Source organism: Amblyomma mixtum, chromosome 10 (genome assembly GCF_055824585.1).
Source record: "Amblyomma mixtum isolate Tamu chromosome 10, ASM5582458v1, whole genome shotgun sequence".
NCBI classification, from domain to species: domain Eukaryota; kingdom Metazoa; phylum Arthropoda; class Arachnida; order Ixodida; family Ixodidae; genus Amblyomma; species Amblyomma mixtum.
Genome location: NC_143021.1, coordinates 6399425 through 6420702, shown reverse-complemented (window position 1 = coordinate 6420702; position 21278 = coordinate 6399425). Strand labels below are relative to the sequence as shown.

The window sequence follows — 21278 nt, the reverse complement described above, 5'->3', positions numbered from 1 at the left end:
GAGTACCGGGAGCCTGCTCACCGCCCATCCGCACGTGCTGATCGGTGCCCATGCGGTAGGCGCGCGCGGAGCTGCCGGGTACCTCGCGTCATCTGGAGCCCTGAAAGCGATATGCGCATCCGCACTGACGGCGCGCGTGCTGCCGGTACTCCGCTACCGGTAACACGGTACACATCAGACACCTTTAGCGGACCGTGTTGGACAGAATAGAACTGGCAGAGCTGTCAATGTTAATAAATAAGCGAAAGTTAGCCGACATAAGGAAATTTAACATGGATAAAATCGAACATGCTCTAAAGAACGGAGGTAGCCAGCACATGCCAGGATATACTGATTTATAAGCGATCGTTACTGGTGGGACAACATTGACCAGCGCATCCCAAGATGTGTGCTACATTGGCTACCCATCGCAACCGGTGGGGTAATATTGGGCAGCGCAGCCCAGTGTGATATATTGTTGGGAAGCCATCCCAACTGGCAGGACAATACCGACCACCTTATACCCAAGGTATGTCTGATGTTCACAGGTCTAAAACTGGCATGATGACATTGACCAACGTCTGCCATGTAGTATGCCACTCTGGCTAGCTATCGTAACTGTACGTACAATATTCGCCAGCGTATACCATGTTGTGTGCAATAATGGTGTGCCATTGTTCCTGGTTGGCCACCGTTGAACAACGTTCGTGCCAATGTTGGGGAAGACAGGGCATGACCGTGCCACTGGTGGTCATGTTCTCGAAGATGTCGCCGTAGGACTACGGATCGCCAACAGGCGATCAGTGCGATTGATGCCGAGGAGAATGCAAGAAGTCCGATTTCCTGAGCAATTTGTGTTGACAAACTGAATTGATTAACGTCGACAATTTAAGCTCGGTACATGATTTCTCTGCATGTTAACCAATTATTTGAAATCACTGGGGATGGTGTCCAGTTTTTTCGAATGAGATGTGCAGTAACCATCAAACGTATACTTCAAAAACCAGCCACGCTTTCGAACCTTGGATCGCGCGTCCAAGTGTCCGCGTGTTTGGATTGCTTCGCGCATGGACGGAAGTTGATGAAGACATTATCCAAAACACAGCGTGAGAGGCTGGCACTTTATCACGCGGGCAGAAAGACCACAGCGATGGCCGAATGGAGCGGCAAGCGAAGTTGATCTGCTGCCGCGGTTTGAATCCCGCTAAGCTTTTTTTTTTTTTCTGCTCCCGCGCTCTCAAAGGCTTCAAGACCAACGCCGCACAGAATTCCCAGCAGGTGGGTTTTAATGCTAGCGCTCTGAAAGCAGGCGGCGGAAGACTCGCTGCAGTGCCTGTCTGCAATTTGCAGAAACGCATCGGGCCTGCCGATAATGCCAAGCTACGGTTGGTAAAGCCCCTCAATGAAACAAAAGTAACGAAAAGCTTTCAGCTTTCCGACACTCCTCCTCTCCTAGCGCTCCGCCGGATAATCGAGCCTCTCATTGGCTGAGGCGCCATGGTCACGTGTTAGCGCGCGCTTTTTGGCTCCGCAGCAGACGACGGTGCCATTGCCGGGGGCTGCGTTTCCGTTTGGTGCAACACAGTTTTGGCGGGAGCGTTTTCCCAGCTTTGATGGTGTGTTCGCGCTGCGACGCCGAGCTTTTGTTGCGCTTGCGGGTGCAACAGCCGAGGAGGCAGTGGGAAAGGTTTTTCGTCATTCCGTCCGCAAAAAGCAATGCGGCTCGCCGAAAGGTTTGGCTGCATAGGATCGGCCGGGAAAGCATTGATAATGAGCTGGATCGCCATCTTTACGATGCGATTGCCGTTCTTCAGTTGTCAGTCGCGTTTTTTTTTTTTTTTTTCAGAAGATTTGGTATCAAGCGCGAGCGACTGCAGTCTTTCTTCGCAGTTAATGCCGTCGGGCATAGTTTTAGATGGATTCGTTCGCTCACGGGCTACGAAAGCCTTGCTTTTCGTTGTCCTAGCCCTGCCTTCACGCTACTGGCTCTGCTAGGCTCTGCAGGCATAGCTTTGATGTAGCGCGCGTTACGTGGCACATTCGTGGTTGAAGTCGGACTCATCCGCGGGCTCGACTCGAAACTTGCTCTTAATGTTGTTTAAACTCTGCTGTTTACGCTGCTCGCGGTGCAGGTCTAGCTTTCATGTTGCGCGCATCGCTGGACGTATTTGTTTTGTTGCAGTTGGACTCCTTCGTTCACGGACTTGATACCAAGGGAGTGTTCTCGCTGTTGAAGCCCCCGCTGTTCATGTTGCTCGTGGTGCAGATCTGGCACTCATGTTGCGCGCACTGCTGACCGTATTTGTTCTGGCAGGGTTCATACCAAAATCGGTTGTTACAGTGCCCAGTAATGTTAACCGAACTATATTTTGAATGCTCAATATCTGCGTGGATAATACTTGAGAATGCAAGCGAGGACCTCTGTCAAACATAGTTGCATACAATTTTTTTTGTGTGTTTTCAATTTTCGCGTGAAGAAACTTCCTAAACGAACAACATTTCGCTTCGAACAGGACTGAGTTAATTAAAGGTTCTGTTTTTCAGCTCGAATTTTTTTCGCGCTGCTTCGACCGAGCGATTAATGAACTGCGGCAGCTCAGACTGCTGCGCATTGTGCAAGGCAAATACACGATTGAAGAAAATGTCCTCTTATTAGCCATTATTGCGTATGCTGACCCAATATGACAATCACTTAAACAAACAACATTCTAGTGAGTCGTGCAGCGCTGTAGCTGCGCACGATGCAGCAGTTAAAAGCCTTTTTTGATTGCTTTTACCCAACCCACACAATTAACCGTACATCAGAATTCTTCTGGTCACAACCGTGTTACAGTGTGAAACTATGGCACCGTATTCTCCTAGGTATTTACGAACAAACAGTAAGAGACTACCGTCAGTCGGTTCCTTTTAACGTTAGCCTGCGAGGTGTCCGAGATATAGTAACTCCGAAATAACCGATAAGCTTTCCTGAACTAAAAAAAAACTTAAACTGAGGTGAGTAGGAACCTACGCATAGCCGATTGCACGAGAAAACGCGCTTCTGAGCGAAGAATATATTATGGCAGCATTACACTGCCAACCATTCATATATAGCCTAGGCCGCACGTCTATTCTTATGTCGTACCACTTCCTCTAGGCGGAGTTAATTTTTGATTAAGATTGGGCAAAAGACGCCGGTCGAAAACAATATTACGAGGATGTTCACTGCTGTGCCGCGAGCTCGCTCGCGCATGCTATTTCCACCGTGCGCACCGCAATCAAAGCGATCGCAGTTCCGATAAAACAGTGCAGTTGTATCATCGGGGCAGTTGTTTTAGTATACCTATAATTTTTTGGTCTCCCATACCATGATCGCATTGCGGCTGAATCGAAGGCAGAAAATGCAAGAAATTGATTCGAGCGCGCGGTCCACTGCGCGCCAAAGCGCGAGTATTGAGAAACAACACTCTGAGGATATCCTGGGCCGCGCACGGCACCTCCACACCGAATAAAATCAATCGCAGTTTCGATAAATGAATCCAACGTTGCTCGGGGCAGTTATCTGAGTGACTAATTCTTTAACCTTTCAAGCCTTGATCTCATTTCGAGCGAAGCCAAGGCAGAAAATGCACGCCAAAGGGCGAGCGTTGGGAGCGTCTGCTAGCTTTATCCGGCCTAGGTGCCGCCACCGTCGGCGCCCGGGAAGAGCCGAGAGAACGAGCGTCGGCATTGGAGGAGGAGGGACGAGATGTCGTTACTTTTAGTTTATTGAGGGGCTTTAACAGTAGGCAGTAATAGTTTGCGGATGCGGGTTGTTGCGGAGAAAAACTATTACTCCTGCTGCATGTGTTGCGAAATGTAGTGACAGATAGCGTAAAAATAGTCATTATTTCTTTTCCCTTTCCTTCCCCTTCTTCATCTCTTCCGTCTCGGCAGGATTCTCATACCGGTTCCAGGCTTTTTATTTCTTATAGGATTTCATAACTACTACTATAGCCACCTCAAGCCGTTACTGCCACTCAAACTACCGTTTGTTATCTACCCCTCGAAGCAACTCCGTTGTGTCGCCTGTGGCTGGGAGGGTTGTTCAAAAATTTTTATTCCAGCCTCACCGAAACCACGGACTCTGGCCTAAATGTGATTTCTGGCCGGTGCATAATTTTCTCTGTGCCGCCTTTACGCTTCCTCTGTTCCTTACAGTTTGCTCAATCCTCTCCAATGTACCTCTGTGCGTTGCTTTCCTAACATTGATTGATCAGCTTTGAGAGACGGTACTGGCCCCCACCTAAGTTGGCCAGCATGGCAGAATACTGAAAAGTCGCGACTGGGCTAGTTGGTTAGTGCTGGATGAAGAAACCGATTTCCTCATCCAGTGTGTGCCAGCTGGCCCAGGCCTTCACTATTCTGCACTTCTTTGGTCCAGTATCGGTTCAGTGCAGGGGCATCTCATGTTTGCTCCATGCAAGATTTCTTACCTCGGAATAGTAAGGCAGGGCTGATGAGAGGCTGATGAACGTTTTAGAAAAGCAATTAAGGGGCATCACAGACGCCTGTAGCGGGGACGGCAGCTGAAACTTTCTCGCGCGCAGACCAAGGTGTACACGCTGGTGCTGATCCACGGATGGCCGGGTTCGGTGGTCGAGTTCCTCAAGATCGCCGGACAGCTGACGCAGCCGAAGGAAGGAATCGCCTTCGAGGTCGTCTGCCCCTCTATCCCGGGATATGGCTTCTCCGAGGCGCCGCACCGACAAGGTACGCTGTTCACTGCCGCTCGCTATAAGGTTTCCTACGAAAGGGGAATGTTAAAGAGCGACCCCGACAGGGAACTAGCTTCAAGTGCTTAGTTCTGGTCAGCCAGCATTCCAAGAGTCTTGTCTGGGCCGCAGTAGTAGCACTAGTTGTTCTCCCAGGCTAGTCATTCCCACTCACGCCATGTACACTCACTCGGTTTGTGGACCCCAACACGTCGTCGTCGACTGCAGCGTGAGGCCTAAGCCCATTATTGATCATTTATGCGTCCCTGGAGGCCTTTTCTGCGCGTGGTGGCGGCGGCAGTGGCGACATATTCAGAACCGCAGCGTTTGCAGTAGTCGCGCCGTACACGCACTTAAATGGTGCTATTTCGTGGCCTTTTCTGCTCACAGCGAAGACTGCGTCTGGTGTTCCGTTTTCCTCCCAATGTGACGGTGCCTAGTAAAGGTTTCAGAACACAGAAAGCACGGAAATTTTGAAGCGACAAGCTTCACTAGGCTAGTCAACACCGCGCTTCGCGTGGGCCCCGTCGTCAGAAAAAGCCACAGGTGCGCATGCGCGAACTGCGTGACGTCATGGTGGACACCAGAACCGCGCCGTAAGGGAAGGAAAATGAAAAGAAAATTGGTTTTAAGGAAAGGAAACGACGCCTGTCTCTCTCATATCTCGGTGGATACCTTGAACCGCGCCCGTAAGAGCCTTAAGAAAAATGAAATGAAATGAAAATTGGTTTTAAGGAAAGGAAATGCCTGTCTCTCATATCTTGGTGTACACCCGAAAGGAGTGACGTCACACGCTGCACAAATAAAAAATAAAAACAGACAAGCAGTGCGTGAGGAACCTCTCATATCTTGGTGGACACCCGAACCGCGTCGTAAGGAAAGGAAAAAGAAAAGAGAATTGGTTTTAAGGAGAGGAAACGACTCCTGCCTCTCCCATATCTCGGTGGATACCCAAACCACGCCGTAACGGCGTTAAGGAAAATGAAATAAAAATGAAAATTGTTTTTAAGGAAAGCAAATGCCTGTCTCTCACATCTTGGTGTACACCCGAGAGGAATGCACAACCTTCTAAGACAGCACTGTATTCTCTACACGCGCGGCTCCTCCTCCGCCTTGCCGCAGCTTTTCGCTTCGACATATCCAGGCTTAATCTTAGCTAAGCCATAGCCAATTTTATTGCGAAAGCAATACTGCTTGCACTTTTCTGCCATCGATGAAGGTTCATCCTTCGCTCCGGCGGAGCTGCGGCGCGCTACCACGTGACCGCGTGACGTCACGACAAGAAGACCCGATAAATAAATAAAACCCAATAGAAAATTGGTCGAGTTCGGGAATCGAACCAGGGTCTTCGGAGTGCGAGATGAGCTAGGGTGCCTCGATGCCAGCGCCGCCGTTCAGGGTGGTGCCATCCTTTGACCGCTCCAACGCCGCCTCTCTCTCCCTGCGGCGCCATGTTGAATCACAGCGGTCGGTCGGGCTGGTCGCCGTTGCTTAGTGCAAGCAGCTGAGCTTCCGTTTTTCGAGGCCCAGTGGCTGCGGACGATCGCCGGTGGCTTTATTTGTTTGACAGTGCTCTACCGCGTGATTGAGGATCTTCTCAGGTCCACCGAGGCAGCATGACGGGCTGTTGTGTTCTAATGTGCGCCGGGTCAACGCGTAAAGGTCTACGCTGTTTTCGCTTCCCCCGAGACTCCGAGCGAAGGAAAAAATGGGAAGCTCAAGTAAAGCGGGATCAGCCCTGGAGTACATTGCTTTAAATGTTACACCTCACTGTGCTTTTTATCACTCTGTCTCGTTCTGCTATTTCGTGGTTTGCATCTTTTTTTTCATACTTTGTTTTCATGTTTACGGCGAAGGTTACACCACACTGGGCACAAGAACATTTTTCCCCTAGGTCTTGTTAACTTATTTCGTGGTTTGAACCTTTTTCATGCTTTATTTTTATGTTTTCCTTTAAGGTTGCACCCCACGGTACATGCCCCACTTTTCTGCCCCAATGTCTTGCTTACTTATACTGTAGTTAGTTCGTGTTTTTTTCATGACCTACAATTACAGTTGGCATTAAATGAATAATTTGCATTGTCTTTTGTTTTGTTCTCTGTAACCTCTGTAAGAGGGTAGGCTGAAAAGCTATGGTACATATTTGTCTTCATCAGTATTAAAGATCAACTTTTAGGTAGGAGTTGTTTTTCTAACAGCCTAATCCATCTGCACACAATTTTGTAGACAGAATAGGTATATACACTGATAGCCAACGCTAAAACCGCGTTTTTTTTTAACAAAACCCTCTATGGTCGATTTTTTTCGAAAAGCGTGACTTTTTAATGTCGATTAATTCGATTTCGAATTTAAAATTTTCAGAATTACTGCAGTTTTTTAATGACTAAAATCCACCCTTTTTTTGAACAGGTTTACTTGCATGGTTTATTAATGAATACCGATTGGCTTGAACAAAAAAATATGAAAAAATATGCGTAAAATTGTGTTTCACAAACTGAGGAATCGCGGGAGAGCAACCGGTGCGTATGTCCAGGGCGCAAGCGAAGTGTGCATGCGAGCGCACGCAAGAACATTCGGTGGTTGTGCACCCCTCATAAAAAAGAAACGAGTGAGAAACTTTCAGTAATCCTTCATGCTATCGCCAACGAGGGGCGATTCGTTTTCTTTGGCCTCGAGAAAGAAAACGCAGGAGCAGTGGCAACGTCGGTATACGGCGGCATCATTTGTATATACCAGCGACCACCCCATAAGCATATGTAATTGCGCCCTTGTGAGCAATAAACGGGCGAGCAACTCGCAGTTACCCTTTGAAAGATTAGAAAGAAGACAGACACCGGTTTTTGCGAGCAAAAGGAACGGAAACAGCCCGCGCGACGATAGCGAAACCAGCCGCAGTGCTCGGGCGGCTGACGGCACGCGGGCGTTAACAGAACGTGCGAATTAAAATCCAAAATATCGTGAAAAAAACAGAGGCAGCAATTTATTCTATCCGCATGGAGCAGCGGCACCTGCCCGGCAACTGATCTTTAAAATATCAGCGCGTTTTTCAAACCAACAGACGGAACAGTAAATGTTCAACCTCGACCACCTGGGGCTGTAAAATTAAGTCATGCAATTACGCCTTCGACCCTCGGATGTTAAAATGGCTATTATGAGGTTTACAGATACGCAGTGCGATGTTGATGAAAAAGACTTCTAGTCAAAAGCACACTCACGCCCGCCGAGAGTAAGAGTGGCGCCGTTACACACGCTAGAGCAGCTGATCCCATGTGATTCAATATGGCGGCGCCGGCGATGTTGTCTCCACACTGAACGGCGGCGCTGGCATCTAGGCACTCTAAGATGAGCACGCTACCACTCCGCCATGCCAGCTCTTTTTTTTTGTCTTTATTGCCTTCCGCCATGCCAGCTCGATAGTTTGGAATGAACAAAGGGGCGTCTAGTAAATACGGTCTCTTCGTTCACTCCCATCCTCCTTCCTTCCCTTACGGCGAAGTTCAGGTGTCCACTGAGATATGTGAGACAGACACATTTCTTTTCCTCAAAGACAAATTTACGAGCAAGGCGTAGAGCTGAACGGGCGATGGCGTTCTGTGGACTCTCTGGCAGCATTGCAAGGCGCTGTTGCGTTCCACTCTTGGACGCGAAACTTGACATCTTAACTACACATCTCTGACACAAGGAGCAACACCGCGCTTAAGGCTTTTGCCTCACCGCACTTTAGGTAAACAAAGTGCCCCCTGAATTTTTTTTATTTGGTGTGCAGTCTAACGCATGCCACCACGAACTGGACAGTGTGTTCTCTATTAGAACAGAGAATCAGGAACAACTCAGCTGGAAGAGAGCAACATCACCTACTACTCGGGTGATCGAACCGCGCCATAAGGGCCGGTCGATCAGTGGTAAGGCGCTTGTCTACCGAGCAGGAGTACCCGGGCTCGAATCCGACCACGGCGGCCGCGTTTCGATGGAGGCGAAACGGAAGAGGCGTGTACTGTGCGATGCCAGTGCACGTTAAAGATCCCCAGGTGGCCGAAATTATTCCGGAGAACTCCACTACTGCACCTCTTTGTCTCTTTCTTCTTCCACTCCTACGTTCCTCCCTTACCACGCGGTTCAGGTGTCCACCAATATATGTGAGACAGATACTGGGCCGTTTCCTTTCCTCAAAAACCAATTTTCCAATTTTTGCCTTAAGGAAAATGAAATGAAAGGAAAATTGGTTTTAAGGATAGGAAATGCCTGTCTCTCATATCTTGGGGTACACCCAAAGGGAATGGACACCACAGTATGTCTCTCAAGCAACCTTCTAAGACAGCACCGTATTTACCACAGGCGGCGCGTGAGCGTCTCCTCCACCTTCCCCTGCTGCGGTGACTGCTCGGCTGCTGACCCGAAAGACGCGGGTTCGATCCCGACCGCGGCGGCTGAATTTCGATGAAGGCGAAATTCTAGAGGCCCCTGTGCTGTGCGATGTCGGTGCACGTTAAAGAACCCTAGGTGATCGAAAATTGCGGAGCCCTTCACTACGGCGTTCCTCATAGTCTGAGTTGCTTTGGGACGTTAAACCCCAATAAACCAAACCAAACCTCCTCCGCCTCCATACAGGCAGTGTGTGGACGGCCGAACGCCTCCACCGTTATCGTGGTGCTCCCAGTGCATTGTGCGCCAACTGCGACAGCCATGACGTCAAACCAAGCACAACTGCAGGTTTTCCCTTGTATATCCAGGCTTAACCAGAGCTAAGCCACTGCCTAATTTTCTATTTTATAATTCAGTGCTTGGAAAACTGAGATTTTTCCTTTTAGTGTTTTGTGCCCCGTGAAAGTCAGTCTCCCTGTGCCCATGAATCATGTCCGGAGAGAAGAGTGTTCCGGAGTGTGTGAAGCGTCATGCCATTCCTTTCATCAAGTACTTATTTAGAGTTGTATACGAAGTTTACACAGGCCAAACGGGCCGTTGTCTAAATGAGTGGCTAACGGTACACCAGGAGTCAATCAAAAACAAAGCAGGCCTTACTTATTTACTTCAAGGTACTGCAGACCTAAAATGTTTGGCCTATTCAGGTGGAGAAATCCAAACGAAACAAATGCAAGAAAGCACAGCGAAAAGGCATTTCAGTAGGTCACAAGTAATGCACAGAAATAATACAACACTAGTAAATCTTTAGCAATAGTTGTCAGGCTGGTTAGTCTGATACTTTAAACGTCATGAAAGTTGTTTTTTTTTGCCCCAAAAGCAGGCACATAGATCTGGCTATTTAACCAAGGACCTTAGGAACATAAATATTTGAGTGCAGTGGGGTCCTGCCCCGAATTCCTCTTCAATTAAAGTTTTTCTCTCTCTCTCTCTCTCCAAGAACCAAGATCCTGAATGGTCCTAGCGGCGGTGAGTGAAACCCTCCTCCAGAAGGTGAAAGGAAAAACGCGCAGAAGGGCTCGAAATGAAGGTGCGACACCTGCGGTAGTAGCTTACACGCATAAGGTAGCAGTGCGCAACTTGAAGAAAATAGGCAATAAGTACCGAGTACTGATGAAGTTCTCAGCACCTGCGCAGCTGGGCCAGCTGTGTTCTCTCACAGCAAAGGAGAAAACCAGGCAGAATGAGTGCACCAAAAAGCATGGCAAGCCCTATGTGAGATGCGCGAATGGAACGGTTTATGAAAGTTCACTGACAGGAGAAAAGACTACATTTGCCAAACTGGGCGCTGCATTAATAGCCGCGCAGGGGAGCATGGACGCACGTTAAGAGATCGGGATAAAAAGAATTTACAACGTGCGGGAGTCGGCCACGACTGGCTGAGAATAAGATTCTTCGCAGGGAAAGCAGCCTTACTGAAATCTTTATTGTATGTTGGGGTGAGGATGCACCTTTACCAGACATGCTGTGGGAGAAGCTGGCACGCATGCACCGACTTGTCGCATATTTCGAGGTGTCAACCCCTGACTAAATGAGTTAGTCGCTGGAACTGCATAAATCAACAGAATTCGTTGAATGGCGTGAAGAGAGCTGCCCACGGCCATTTCTTGTTCATGTCAGCTGCGATGTCATTAACTCGCGCTCCCTCACCCACACTGCTCTTGTCAGTCTCCGGTTATGAGGGGATTAGAAAGGGGAAAAAATTGGCAGTGGCTTAGCTCTTGTATGCGAGGATATACGTAGCGTGAGGTACTGGTATATATTGGTTAAGTTTGTTGTTATTAGATTGGTTTCCTCTCTGTTAAACCTTGCAATTCCGGTAGGTGTAACTATGCTAAAGTAAAGACGAGACAATGTGCATTATCAGTTGTGAAGCGTATTTATTTCTTATGGTTTCTCCTGTTCTCCTCGCTGGGGAAGCTATAGGCCGTCGGCGTCCGTTGTGTTCATTGGCGTTGACCACGTTTTACTCTCCGATAATTTTAAGCAAAGGAAGTGCGCATAATGGCTCCCTGGGTCAGTGCAATGCAAGGTTGTGCCATAAACGCGGCGCTGAAGCCATAGGCCATCGGCGTTCATTGTGTTCATTGCCGTTGGTGTTTTTCCTCCATGGAACACAGCTCAGTAGCTGTGTATCCCGCCACATTTGTACAAGCGGCGCAATCCCCTCGCGCATGCGCAGTAGCCCGCAGCGGCGAGCGCGCGCGGCGAGGCACGCCAGCTGTGTGTAGTGACGTCACTTGCTCCTCGCGCATGCGCAGTGTGGTCGAGCAAGAGAGCACGCGAAATGGCGAGAATGTGAGCAATGTAGCTCAAGCTACAAAATTATGGTGTCTTGGCAGGGCGCCCGGCACACGGAGTGGTATACCGTGAGCGGAATAATGTGTTTACGCAACGTGCTGTAGACGCAGAGCACTGCCCCAGTGAAGCTCCCCTGTGATCGCTGCAGGGTTCAACGGGCTGGAGGCAGCACGCGTATTCGTCAAGCTCATGGACAGGCTAGGGAGGAACAAGTTCTACGTGCAGGGAGGTGACTGGGGGGCAATGATTGCCAGGCTGATGGCCACCTATTACCCTCACCGGTGAGTACTTTTGCATGCAGGTTCGAGAGGCGTGTGGTACCGCTGGAGTGCCAGCGGACATGGCTGTTGTCGCCTGAAGCTTTCAGCACTGAACACCTTGGGGCGCTGTATCGCTTCGCTACGTCCTCAACGCGTCATTAATGCAGTGGCGTTAAAGGCCCCGTTCACCAGAAAATGCTGTGTCAGCGTGGTGAGCGAAAAATCACTGGCATGGCTCAGGGTCCCCAGAGAGCAACCTAGGAGGCAGGTGGGCCTCTTTAACGGAAAAAGACGGGCTAGTTGGTGCTTTTGATTCGCTAGCCGAAGATGGTTAGCAGCGCTAAAAAACACAAGGGACAGCGAAAAGATACCCACGGGACACACGCTATAGTCGGATACAACTTAAGCCTGCAGTGAAGTTCCGCCCACACTCAGCCTCCGCGCACAGAATTTCTCCACGACGAAAAAGTAGTCCGCTGCTTAAACGTTTCTTGTTACTTAAACAGGATGCTTAGAAGGGTTGTTTTGTAGTCCAGTTGGTCATACATATTTCAAGAAATGCTTCGGCGCGGCAGACAAGGACAAAACGTAGAATAACACCACAGAGCGCCAACTAACAACTGATTTTATTGGAACCCGCGTCAACGAATATATGCTTTAAGCTCATCACGTGAGCAATCCATCAGTGGCGCTTCTCAAGAGAGAATTAGAATTCCTATCAGAATGATTAGATTTGGGGCATGACGATGTACGCGTGTGCCACACGTGCCATGGGTGCTGATCATTTTTTGCCTAATGCTGTCTTCACTGCATGTTATCTTTTTTTTCTTTTCTTTTCTTTTTTTTCTTTTTTTTGTCATTGATGAGCGCAAAGCATATATTCGTTGACGCGGGTTCCAATAAAATCAGTTGTTAGTTGGCGCTCTGTGGTGTTATTCTACGTTTTGTCCTTGTCTGCCGCGCCGAAGCATTTCTTGAAAAAAAGATGCTTACCACAAGAAAATGATTATGAGGTCTAGAATTTTTATACACGGATTGTTTGATATAGTCAAACATTAAAAAGGTGATTTCGTTTACAGTTGCGGTTGGCCAGCGGAGTGATACAAGACGCCGTGGACCGCGGCCCAGTGTTAGCAACTTCTGTTTTTTTTTTAAGTTGTATCCTACTATACACATCAGTTGATGTCTAGCGACTTGATGAGTTATATCTAGCTTCTGTACCGTCGGTATCTTCTCGCTGTTCCCTGTGTTTCCATTTATTTATTTACCTTAAATACTGCAGTTCATGCATGCTCCTAGCAGGAGGGGCGCAGTTGAACAAAAAATGACAAGCGTATGCAGACAACAAAGGGGAAAAAAAGGCAAAAAGAAAATTAACGAAGACAGACATCGTCTACAGAACTAAAACTCCTGAAACAAGGAGGTGACGTTGCAATGCTGTTGCAATATTACTTGACGGAAAAATGTGAGAAGGTAGGGCATTTCATTTGGTCTGGAGTATGGAGCTATATTTAAATGTGTTGGTGCGGGCGAAAATGGGTGCCAGTGAGTGTTCTGAAGATACTTCGGCGCTACGAGGACAACACAAAAAGAAAATGACAACACGTCCGCACATGTGAGTGTTCCTGCGCGTGTCTCGTCTGCCTCGTACAATGAGCTTGACGCATTTATGAAGGAAGCCAACAGGCACCGAAACCGAGGAGCATAGGGGATTTTTTTATTTTGTTGTTTTTCATCAATGGGAAATTGATGAAAGCAGAAGAAAAAAGAAATCCGAGCCCACGACCTCCAAATTACGCGTCCGGTGCTCTACCAACTGCGCTACGGAGGCGGTAGCCGAATCTGCTGCTTGGGGGGGTATTAATGTGTAGAGTAAGCGAACCAGCGCCGCGCTGGTCCCCTTATGAATGAGGGCGGCGCTGGTGAACATTCTCAAGGTTCGCTTACACTACACATTACTACCCCCGCAAGCAGCAGATTCGACTACCGTCTCCATAGCGCAGTTGGTAAAACACCGAACGCGTAATTCGGAGGCCGTGGGTTCGGATGCCACCGGCGGCATGGGTTTGTTTTTTCTTCTGCTTTGTGCTGTTGTAATAGGGGGAGATAAATACCTTCTCCCCGGTTAAGCGCGGCTGAAACAATGCAAAACCGTTGGGACCCCACCCCGTGATCGTGCGCGCTACCGAGCGCACGCCGACCACGACGGGCGTTGCTCTGAGGGAGCAAAGAAACGGCACGGTGGCTGACAAAAACAAGGCATTTATTGCTACAACAACAATAACGCCAGCTAGCAACACAATACTCTGAGGAATCGAGTACGTCCGACTCACCAGCACGGTTACGAGCGAATGTTCGCCCACGCTAGGCAAGGGATTCTCCGCGGCCGGACGAGACGAGATGCGGGAGAACGTTCCACCCCACAAGGCTTCGTCCCATCGGCGATGAGCGGAGCGCGGTCCCGACACGTCGAAGAAGGCCGTTTCTTGCGCGCGCGTGCAGCAATCTCGACATCTGTGGCGCTCGTATCACTGCGATGCTGGCGCCCTCTCTTGTTAGTTAAAGTAACTAACTATGTTAGCGAGGATGCATCGCGGGGAAGCCAACCACGGGGTACCGGGGGGGGGGGAACCGGGGGGGGGCAGCACCTCCATCTTTTACTAATATCCCATTAATGAAAAATTGCAAATTAAAAAAAAAACATCCCCTATGCTCCTTGGTTTCGGTGGCTGTTGGCTTTTATTAGTTTGGTGCATTTAGACAAATTCATTTTTATTTTTCCTTGGAGTCGCCTCATCTAACAAGATGAGGCGACTAACTTTCCTTCGGGATTCTATAGTGCATACGTTGTGCTCTTTCCTTAGCACAGATGGTTAATCATCTCTTCTATATTTATCAAAAATAAACCCAGTAGCGCTAGTAATAATGTTTCAGCCTGTGGGCCACCTAGGCCATGCGCCTTGCGACGTCTTCATAACCTACGGACAGGATAGTGAGCAAACTGTCCACCGTAGCAGGTGGCAGTTAAATTAATGATTGGTCGCTTGGTAAGAGCAACCTGGGTTGCACAAGGCCAACCGCTGACTCAGCGGCGCTGAAAGCACCTGCCATCCCAGGGCAGTATCGCACCGCTCAACCGCTGCACCACTGCGCCAGGAAGGGACTCCTAGGTATCTATGAATGTGAAGTAGAGATTGACCTCATTCATTATGAGAATTAACCCATTACACTATCGCGTCATGCGCTTAAAGCAGAGCTTAAAGGGACCCTGAAATGGTTTCTTCAATCATATTTATTGCAACAACTCTGTAGAGGTGGTCTCTGCGAGTATTCTAGTCTGATTCAGAAAGCTGCGCGTGGAACCAATAATTTACAAACAATTTTTAAAACTTGCCGCTCACAGCCGATTAGGGCGACACCTCACCGCACGTTTTTAGCCGCCCCTACCACATGACGTAAACTGGGCAGCCTTGGCCATGGACTGAGCGACCCTTATCATTGGCTCTGCCCAATGACGTCACGCGCAAGTTTTGCAATAATTCATTTGAAACTGAACACTGATGCTGCTTGAAATACTATTTTATTGATTGCTTATTATTTTTTAAAACACGTATACAGAGGTAAGAATCCAGCGCATTTCTTGAAATTAATGTAGTACTTTCGGTGCAGAAGGAAATCCGTCTGTTCACAAAAGCATGTGTTATCGTCAAATCTTTGCGCCCGCATTTGCGAGTTTCCTAGCTGCGCCGACGAGTCGCTGCTGCCGTCGCCCTGTGGGTCTCGGTATGGCGTGTACTGAAAGGCTCGAAGCCCATCTCAGCAGTGGCTGCACTCAGCCGCGCTTCGAGCTCCGGATCCATGCCGTTCGAGCAGCAAGCAGGAGACACGTGCGAAAACTTGGCCGGCGCGCCGCACCGATCGTCATCAGAAAGACTGTCAGCTATACTCGAGCAGTGACAAAGCATGCCTGCTTATGCTGGGAGCTTTCGGCAACGGCACCGTTCGCGGGCTCTCCGAGCGACGAGCTCTGCTGCTGCCTGGCTGCCGTGGTCGTCGCTAGGCCTAGAGCTCGTTTCGCGTCGAAGCCGCAGCGGCCGGCGCTTCGGAAGTCGCCTGCGCTATAATAAAAGGTCTACTCTACACATCGCTTTACTGTCAGCAGCATCATTTCACAATAAAATAATAGTACGGTCAATTTCCGTGGCGTTTTCAGCGGCGGAGATAGCGGGCGCCAGGCGAGCCGGACCCCAATGTCGTGCCAGCGGCAGCTGCAAGGCGGGTGTGGCCAGAAATTTTCTCGTATCACAGTTGTTACCTGCACCAGCAGCTCAGTATTGGTCAGCGATCCTCAAAAATGACACATTTTTCACATTTCTTGTCCCAAGACTTATTATTTACATCACGAACACTCTTTAGCTCATTTTTTATGACGCCAGCAGACGTAATCCAGGCTGGTCGGCCGGCCGGCATGCGGCGTACTTGACGTTCGCACAAGGAAATACAAAACAGCCATTCTACCAGAGATGATGCTTCCTAAATTCTAGCAACGACAACATGTCTGTTCAAAAGTGCATCATTCGGCAACGACACCGACTGCGGCAACGCCGGGCGACGAACTGCGCGCTGGTCCCAGGCTGCCCTAGTCGTCGCTAGGCCTAACTGGTTTCGCATCGAAACCGCGGCTGGCGGCGCTTCGGAAGTCGCCTGCGCTATAGCAAAAGGCCTACTCTTCACATCGCTTTACTGCGAACTAGTCCCATAATAGAAGGTATATTCGATTTCCACGACGCCTTTAGCAACGGAGCTAGCAGGCGGCAGGCGATGCGCCGCAGTAGCACCAAAGCGGCTATGGATGAAATTTGCAACGAGCGTCAGAAAGGATGCATTTTTGACATGCATCTATCCCAGGGCTTGCTATAAACGCGAAACAAACAATACTACAGCAGTTTTCAGTCGCCGGCGGCCGGCATCAAGGCTGGCAGGCCGGCCCGGCGTGGCTCGGCCCCGAGCGCCCTGAGGAGCGCGCTGTACGTCATCACGACGCTGCCGCTCTCCGCGCTCGCTTTGGCTCCCGCTTCCCGTCGTTGCGTTTGCCGCGCGCGGCTCGTCGTTGACATCTAGCAAGTTGCACGCAAGCGACGAGCTGCGATCGGACGTTGCGACGCCGTTCGCAACAGCGCACCGCAGTGAATCGCACTCACTTTTCGCACATTTGTCTGCGAGCACCGGAAGTAAACAAGCAGAGCGCCATTGCTTGACGTACGCATGGGCGGAGCATCGGCCCGTCTTTTCTTTTTTTTTTTTCGGAGCGAGCCCCGCGTGTATGAGTTGAGGGTAGTATGTGGGGGAGAGGAGGAACATCATTTTTAATCGGCAATATCTTCGGTGTTGATGAAGTTCGCGTAACAATTTTTGCGGTGCGGTGACAAGTGATGGAATGCCGATCTCTCGTGCGCTTTTGCTAACCTTGGCAAAGAGCTTTTCAGGGTCCCTTTAAATGTCCCGTCTAATTTTTATTGCGAAAGCAATGCTACTCCCAAGAACGGCCTTTCGCGTAGCGGCGGCCACTTGGCATGTTTGACCTTTAGAATGACCCCTGACGTCATGCCGTGCCTAGTGACGTCACAGCATGACGTCATACCAGGAGCGAGAGACTGTCTAGCAAGTCGGCTCGTCGTGTAACGGCGGCCGCATGGCACGGTGCGCCGCGTTCTTTTCACTGCTTTCGCAACCAACCAGGCTTAACCAAAGCTAAGCCCCCGCCAATTTTTTTATTAGTGGTAACTTAAGCTCCTACGTACTTGGCACAGCTAGCTTCGAGCAGGCAAAAGCAATCTTCGCAGCTCCTTTAAGCAGCACTTCTATGCAGGTCCTAGAGCATAGCTTAGTGGCATAAGAAGGGCGTCGCTTTCAGCAAGTTCCCTGCAAAAGTTGTTGCTCACTGTTCTCGCCACGGCAGCCATGCGGTACCTTCATTGCCCGGCAACGCGAGAAATCGGAACAGGTGGTAGGACTGCTGGAACTTTTATTGGCCGATCAGTTGCGGCTGATCGGTCGCGCTAGAGGTGGACAGAGTGGGAGTTTGGGCGCTTCTCCCACACGGAGTGGTATTGTTGCAAGACTGGTAGTGAGAGGGGCAGGGAAGATGTGCTTAAAGTGGAGGTTCGGGAAGGAGTTGGAGATCTTTTTCTGCGAGTTCCCCGCTGAGCGATGGAGCGCCTTCTTCCATGCAGAGTTCTGGGCGCTCACATGAACATGATGGAGGTGGAGATGAGCCCTCTGGTGGGGCTCAAGCTGCTCGTGGGCTCCTTCTTCCCCCAGCTGGTGCTGGCTGAGGGTGAGAAGCTGGAGGCCGCCCACGTGCTGCCCGTGTGGCCCAAGCTGCGGCAGCTGCTGCGCGAGAGCGGATACATGCACCTGCAGGGAACCAAGCCGGACACCATCGGTGCGTATATGCCTCCCAGAAGAGGCCTGAAAAGAAGATTGTTCCAGGCAGAAAAGAAAATTCTGCTTGAGTGTTTCACTCCTTGGAAAAATAGGCGCTAGCAAACGTAGGCTTTCCTTGAGATCCACTTGTCTTCCAATGCCGCGTTAGGTTCACACCGAGACTCGCACAGGCTGCGTGATGTCGCGATATCCTGAGGCACGCGTGCGCAGGTCTGGCGCTGCTCAACTCCCCGGCGGGCCTGGCCGCCTACCTGTTGGAGAAGTTCTCCACGTGGACGCGCGCCGCCAACGTGCATCGCGAGGACGGCGGTCTGGCCGAGAAGTACACCTACGACGAACTGCTCACCAACGTGATGCTCTACTGGCTCACCGACAGCATCGGCTCCAGCATGCGCTTCTACAAGGAGAACTTCAACGCCGGCATGGGACGTCCCACCAGGTACGTTCCACAAATTTCCCCCACAGTGCACGATCCCTGTGGTATCCTTCCAATCATGCCGCGCCATGGGCAAATTAGAGCATATTTAGCAGCCAACCGCTGCCTTGCTCGCCTTCACACGCGTTGTCTCGGTCTACTGTAAGCAGACTTTCAGGGAGACGCTTGACAGTCCCATTCCTGCATTTTTATACTTTTTAAGAGTTTACCTCATTCAGATTATCTTTGCTATGGGCAGGGAACTAAAAAATATATAATTATCTGGCCCATGTCCGGAAAATGAATACAAGCGAAAAGTATAAAACAGCTGTATCTTACCGGTACTCACCTATGGGGCAGAAACATGGAGGCTAACAAAGGGGGTTCAGCTTAAGTTAAGGACAATGCAGCGAGCTAGGGAAAGAAAAGTGATAGCTGTAACGTTAAGAGATCGGAAACGGGCGGAGTGGGTGAGAGAACAAACGCGCGTTAATGACATCCTAGTCGAAATCAAGAGGAAGAAGTGGGCTTCGGCAGGGCATGTAATGCGAAGGCAAGATAACCGCTGGTCCTTAAGGGTAACGGAGTGGAATCCAAGAGAAGGCAAGCGTAGCAGGGGGCGGCAGAAAGTTAGGCGGGCGGATGAGATTAAGAAATTTGCGGGAATACGGTGGCTTCAACTGGCGAAGGACAGGGTTAATTGGAGATACATGGGGGAGGCCACTGCCCTGCAGTGGGCGTAGTCAGGCTGATGATAATAATGATGACGGTGTTTAAGTTTGATAGCGCTCTTTGGCCACATCTGTAAAGATGTGGCCAAAGTGGCTTCAGTAAAGATGTGGCTTCAGTAAAGATGTTTGTTCTACTTTGCCAAATCGACAACCGGACCTTTTCATGGTGCAAGCAGCGTCGATTTTTATAGGAGAAATGTCGGAATACATTCGGGTAGTCGTTTCTTCTCATTCAGCAGAATGTTAAGAGCAACATTATTAGAGAGGCCATAGAATATGAGGTTACTACGCCTCCATCGTCGAAACGGGCATCCTGATGAAGCAGGTGTCCTGATTTTAGGCTGCTGCTAGAGTCTATAAATTCGAGACATGATTTAAATGTTTATGTTTTTCATGCTGGTTTCCAAGTCAGGTAGTCATTTAGTCAGCTCAGAAGTGCGCCATGAGTGGCTTTTTATTGATTTTTGAGAAATGCTTACTTGAGATATTATCTGCGATTGACCAATGGATAGCTTTTGCGACTCACAGAGGATAGTTTACTTTAGTGTTTACTTTAGTGCCTTGAGTTTACTTTAGTGTCGCCTGCAACAAATTCAACACTGGACAGATGCATCAAGCAAGGATGCTGATCATACCTTTGGTCAGTTCAGGAAAAGAATCATTGCGGACTGCACAGATGCACCAAGCAGTAGTTACTCTGTTCTTGGCAAACAAGTTACTGCGGCTATTAACCTGCTCTGCAAAGAAAAATTCATTGGCGATACGCGTGATGGCTCAGCCCCAGAGCTGACACAGCGTTGTCATAGGCCGTTGTGCTTTTATGCCAGGCGCGCCTTCGTTATGCATGTACCCTAGGACATCAGTGAGGCTGCTCGCAAAGTTAACGACATCTGAACTGATACGGAGATTCGCTAAAAAAACATATTCAGAGTTGCTGAACACTGGAAGCGAGTCATCTTGGGTATACATCTCTTAATCCTGAAGCAGCCTGATTTTGGTTCCCGCCCCGGAGCATTGGATCCTAAACGATTAAAAAGTAAACAATTTTTTGCTTTTTGAATCCTGTGCCGTATATTGCCCGTTTTTTTACCCTGTACGCGCCCTTTGCCCATTATCTTTAACCGTGTACTTCGTCATCATCCCTACAGCTTTCACTTTGCACCTAACAAAGACAACTACTTGACCCAACATGAACAGGTGTTGTAACGTGAACTGTTTTCTAGATGCCTTGCTCCCTTTAGTTGCGTGCATGCTGTTTTCCTTCGGGTCCATCCCACCATCGTTTATCTGCAATGAAAAAGAAAAGCTACGCATGATGGCTGTATATGCCCTTGAAGAAGCGCGAAAGGTCAGCGAGTGCCCGGCGCGCAGGGTGCCCGTGACTGTGCCCACGGGGTTCTCGGTGTTCCCCGAGGAGCTGATCGTCTTCCCCAAGTCATTCGTGGGCCACACGTACCACGACGTGGTGCTTTTCGAGCAGCACCCGCGCGGCGGCCACTTCGCCGCCTTCGAGGAGCCCGAGCTGCTCGAGCGGGACGTGCGCCGCTTCGTGGCTGCGGTGGAGGCGCGAAACGCCTCAGCGCCCGGTCCCTTCCCGGCCTTCCCGTCCGTGGACGTCGGGAAGAAGCTGTACCGCGCCGCGGCCGCCTTCGGCCCTAGCCATCCGGCCGGCGGGCAACGCTTCGAACCCAGGCCGGAGACCCAGGTCAGAACTGCTTTTCTTTTAGTGCCCTATATCTTCCGTTCAGCCGCCTAATGTGCGGTCTCTCTGTGTGCTCTTAGCCGAGAGGTAGGCCGCGTAGGCCGCGTGACCTTGGGATGTCATCACAACCTGCCCACCTTGGCAGGTGGCAGTTCAATTAATGATTGGTCGCGAGACGACGTCCATCTAGGTCAGCGACGATGTTCAAGGCGGTCAAGGTGCAAAGCGTAAGTGGTATAGCGTCTCGTAGCACCTGCAACCAATATAGTGCAGAAGAAACGAAGACTGATT

The 21278-nt window shown here is 49.9% G+C and overlaps 1 protein-coding gene across 1 annotated transcript in view; it reads left to right on the top strand.

The window, feature by feature from the left end:
- LOC149325055 (epoxide hydrolase 1-like) overlaps window positions 1–21278 on the top strand; it is an 82806-nt gene that overhangs the window by 49251 nt on the left and 12277 nt on the right. Inside the window, exons 4-8 of the mRNA XM_089563687.1 lie at window positions 4548–4710; window positions 11581–11713; window positions 17926–18137; window positions 18350–18578; window positions 20657–20990. Of these exons, the coding sequence (XP_089419813.1) occupies window positions 4548–4710; window positions 11581–11713; window positions 17926–18137; window positions 18350–18578; window positions 20657–20990 (1071 nt within the window). The remainder of the gene's footprint in view (window positions 1–4547; window positions 4711–11580; window positions 11714–17925; window positions 18138–18349; window positions 18579–20656; window positions 20991–21278) is intronic.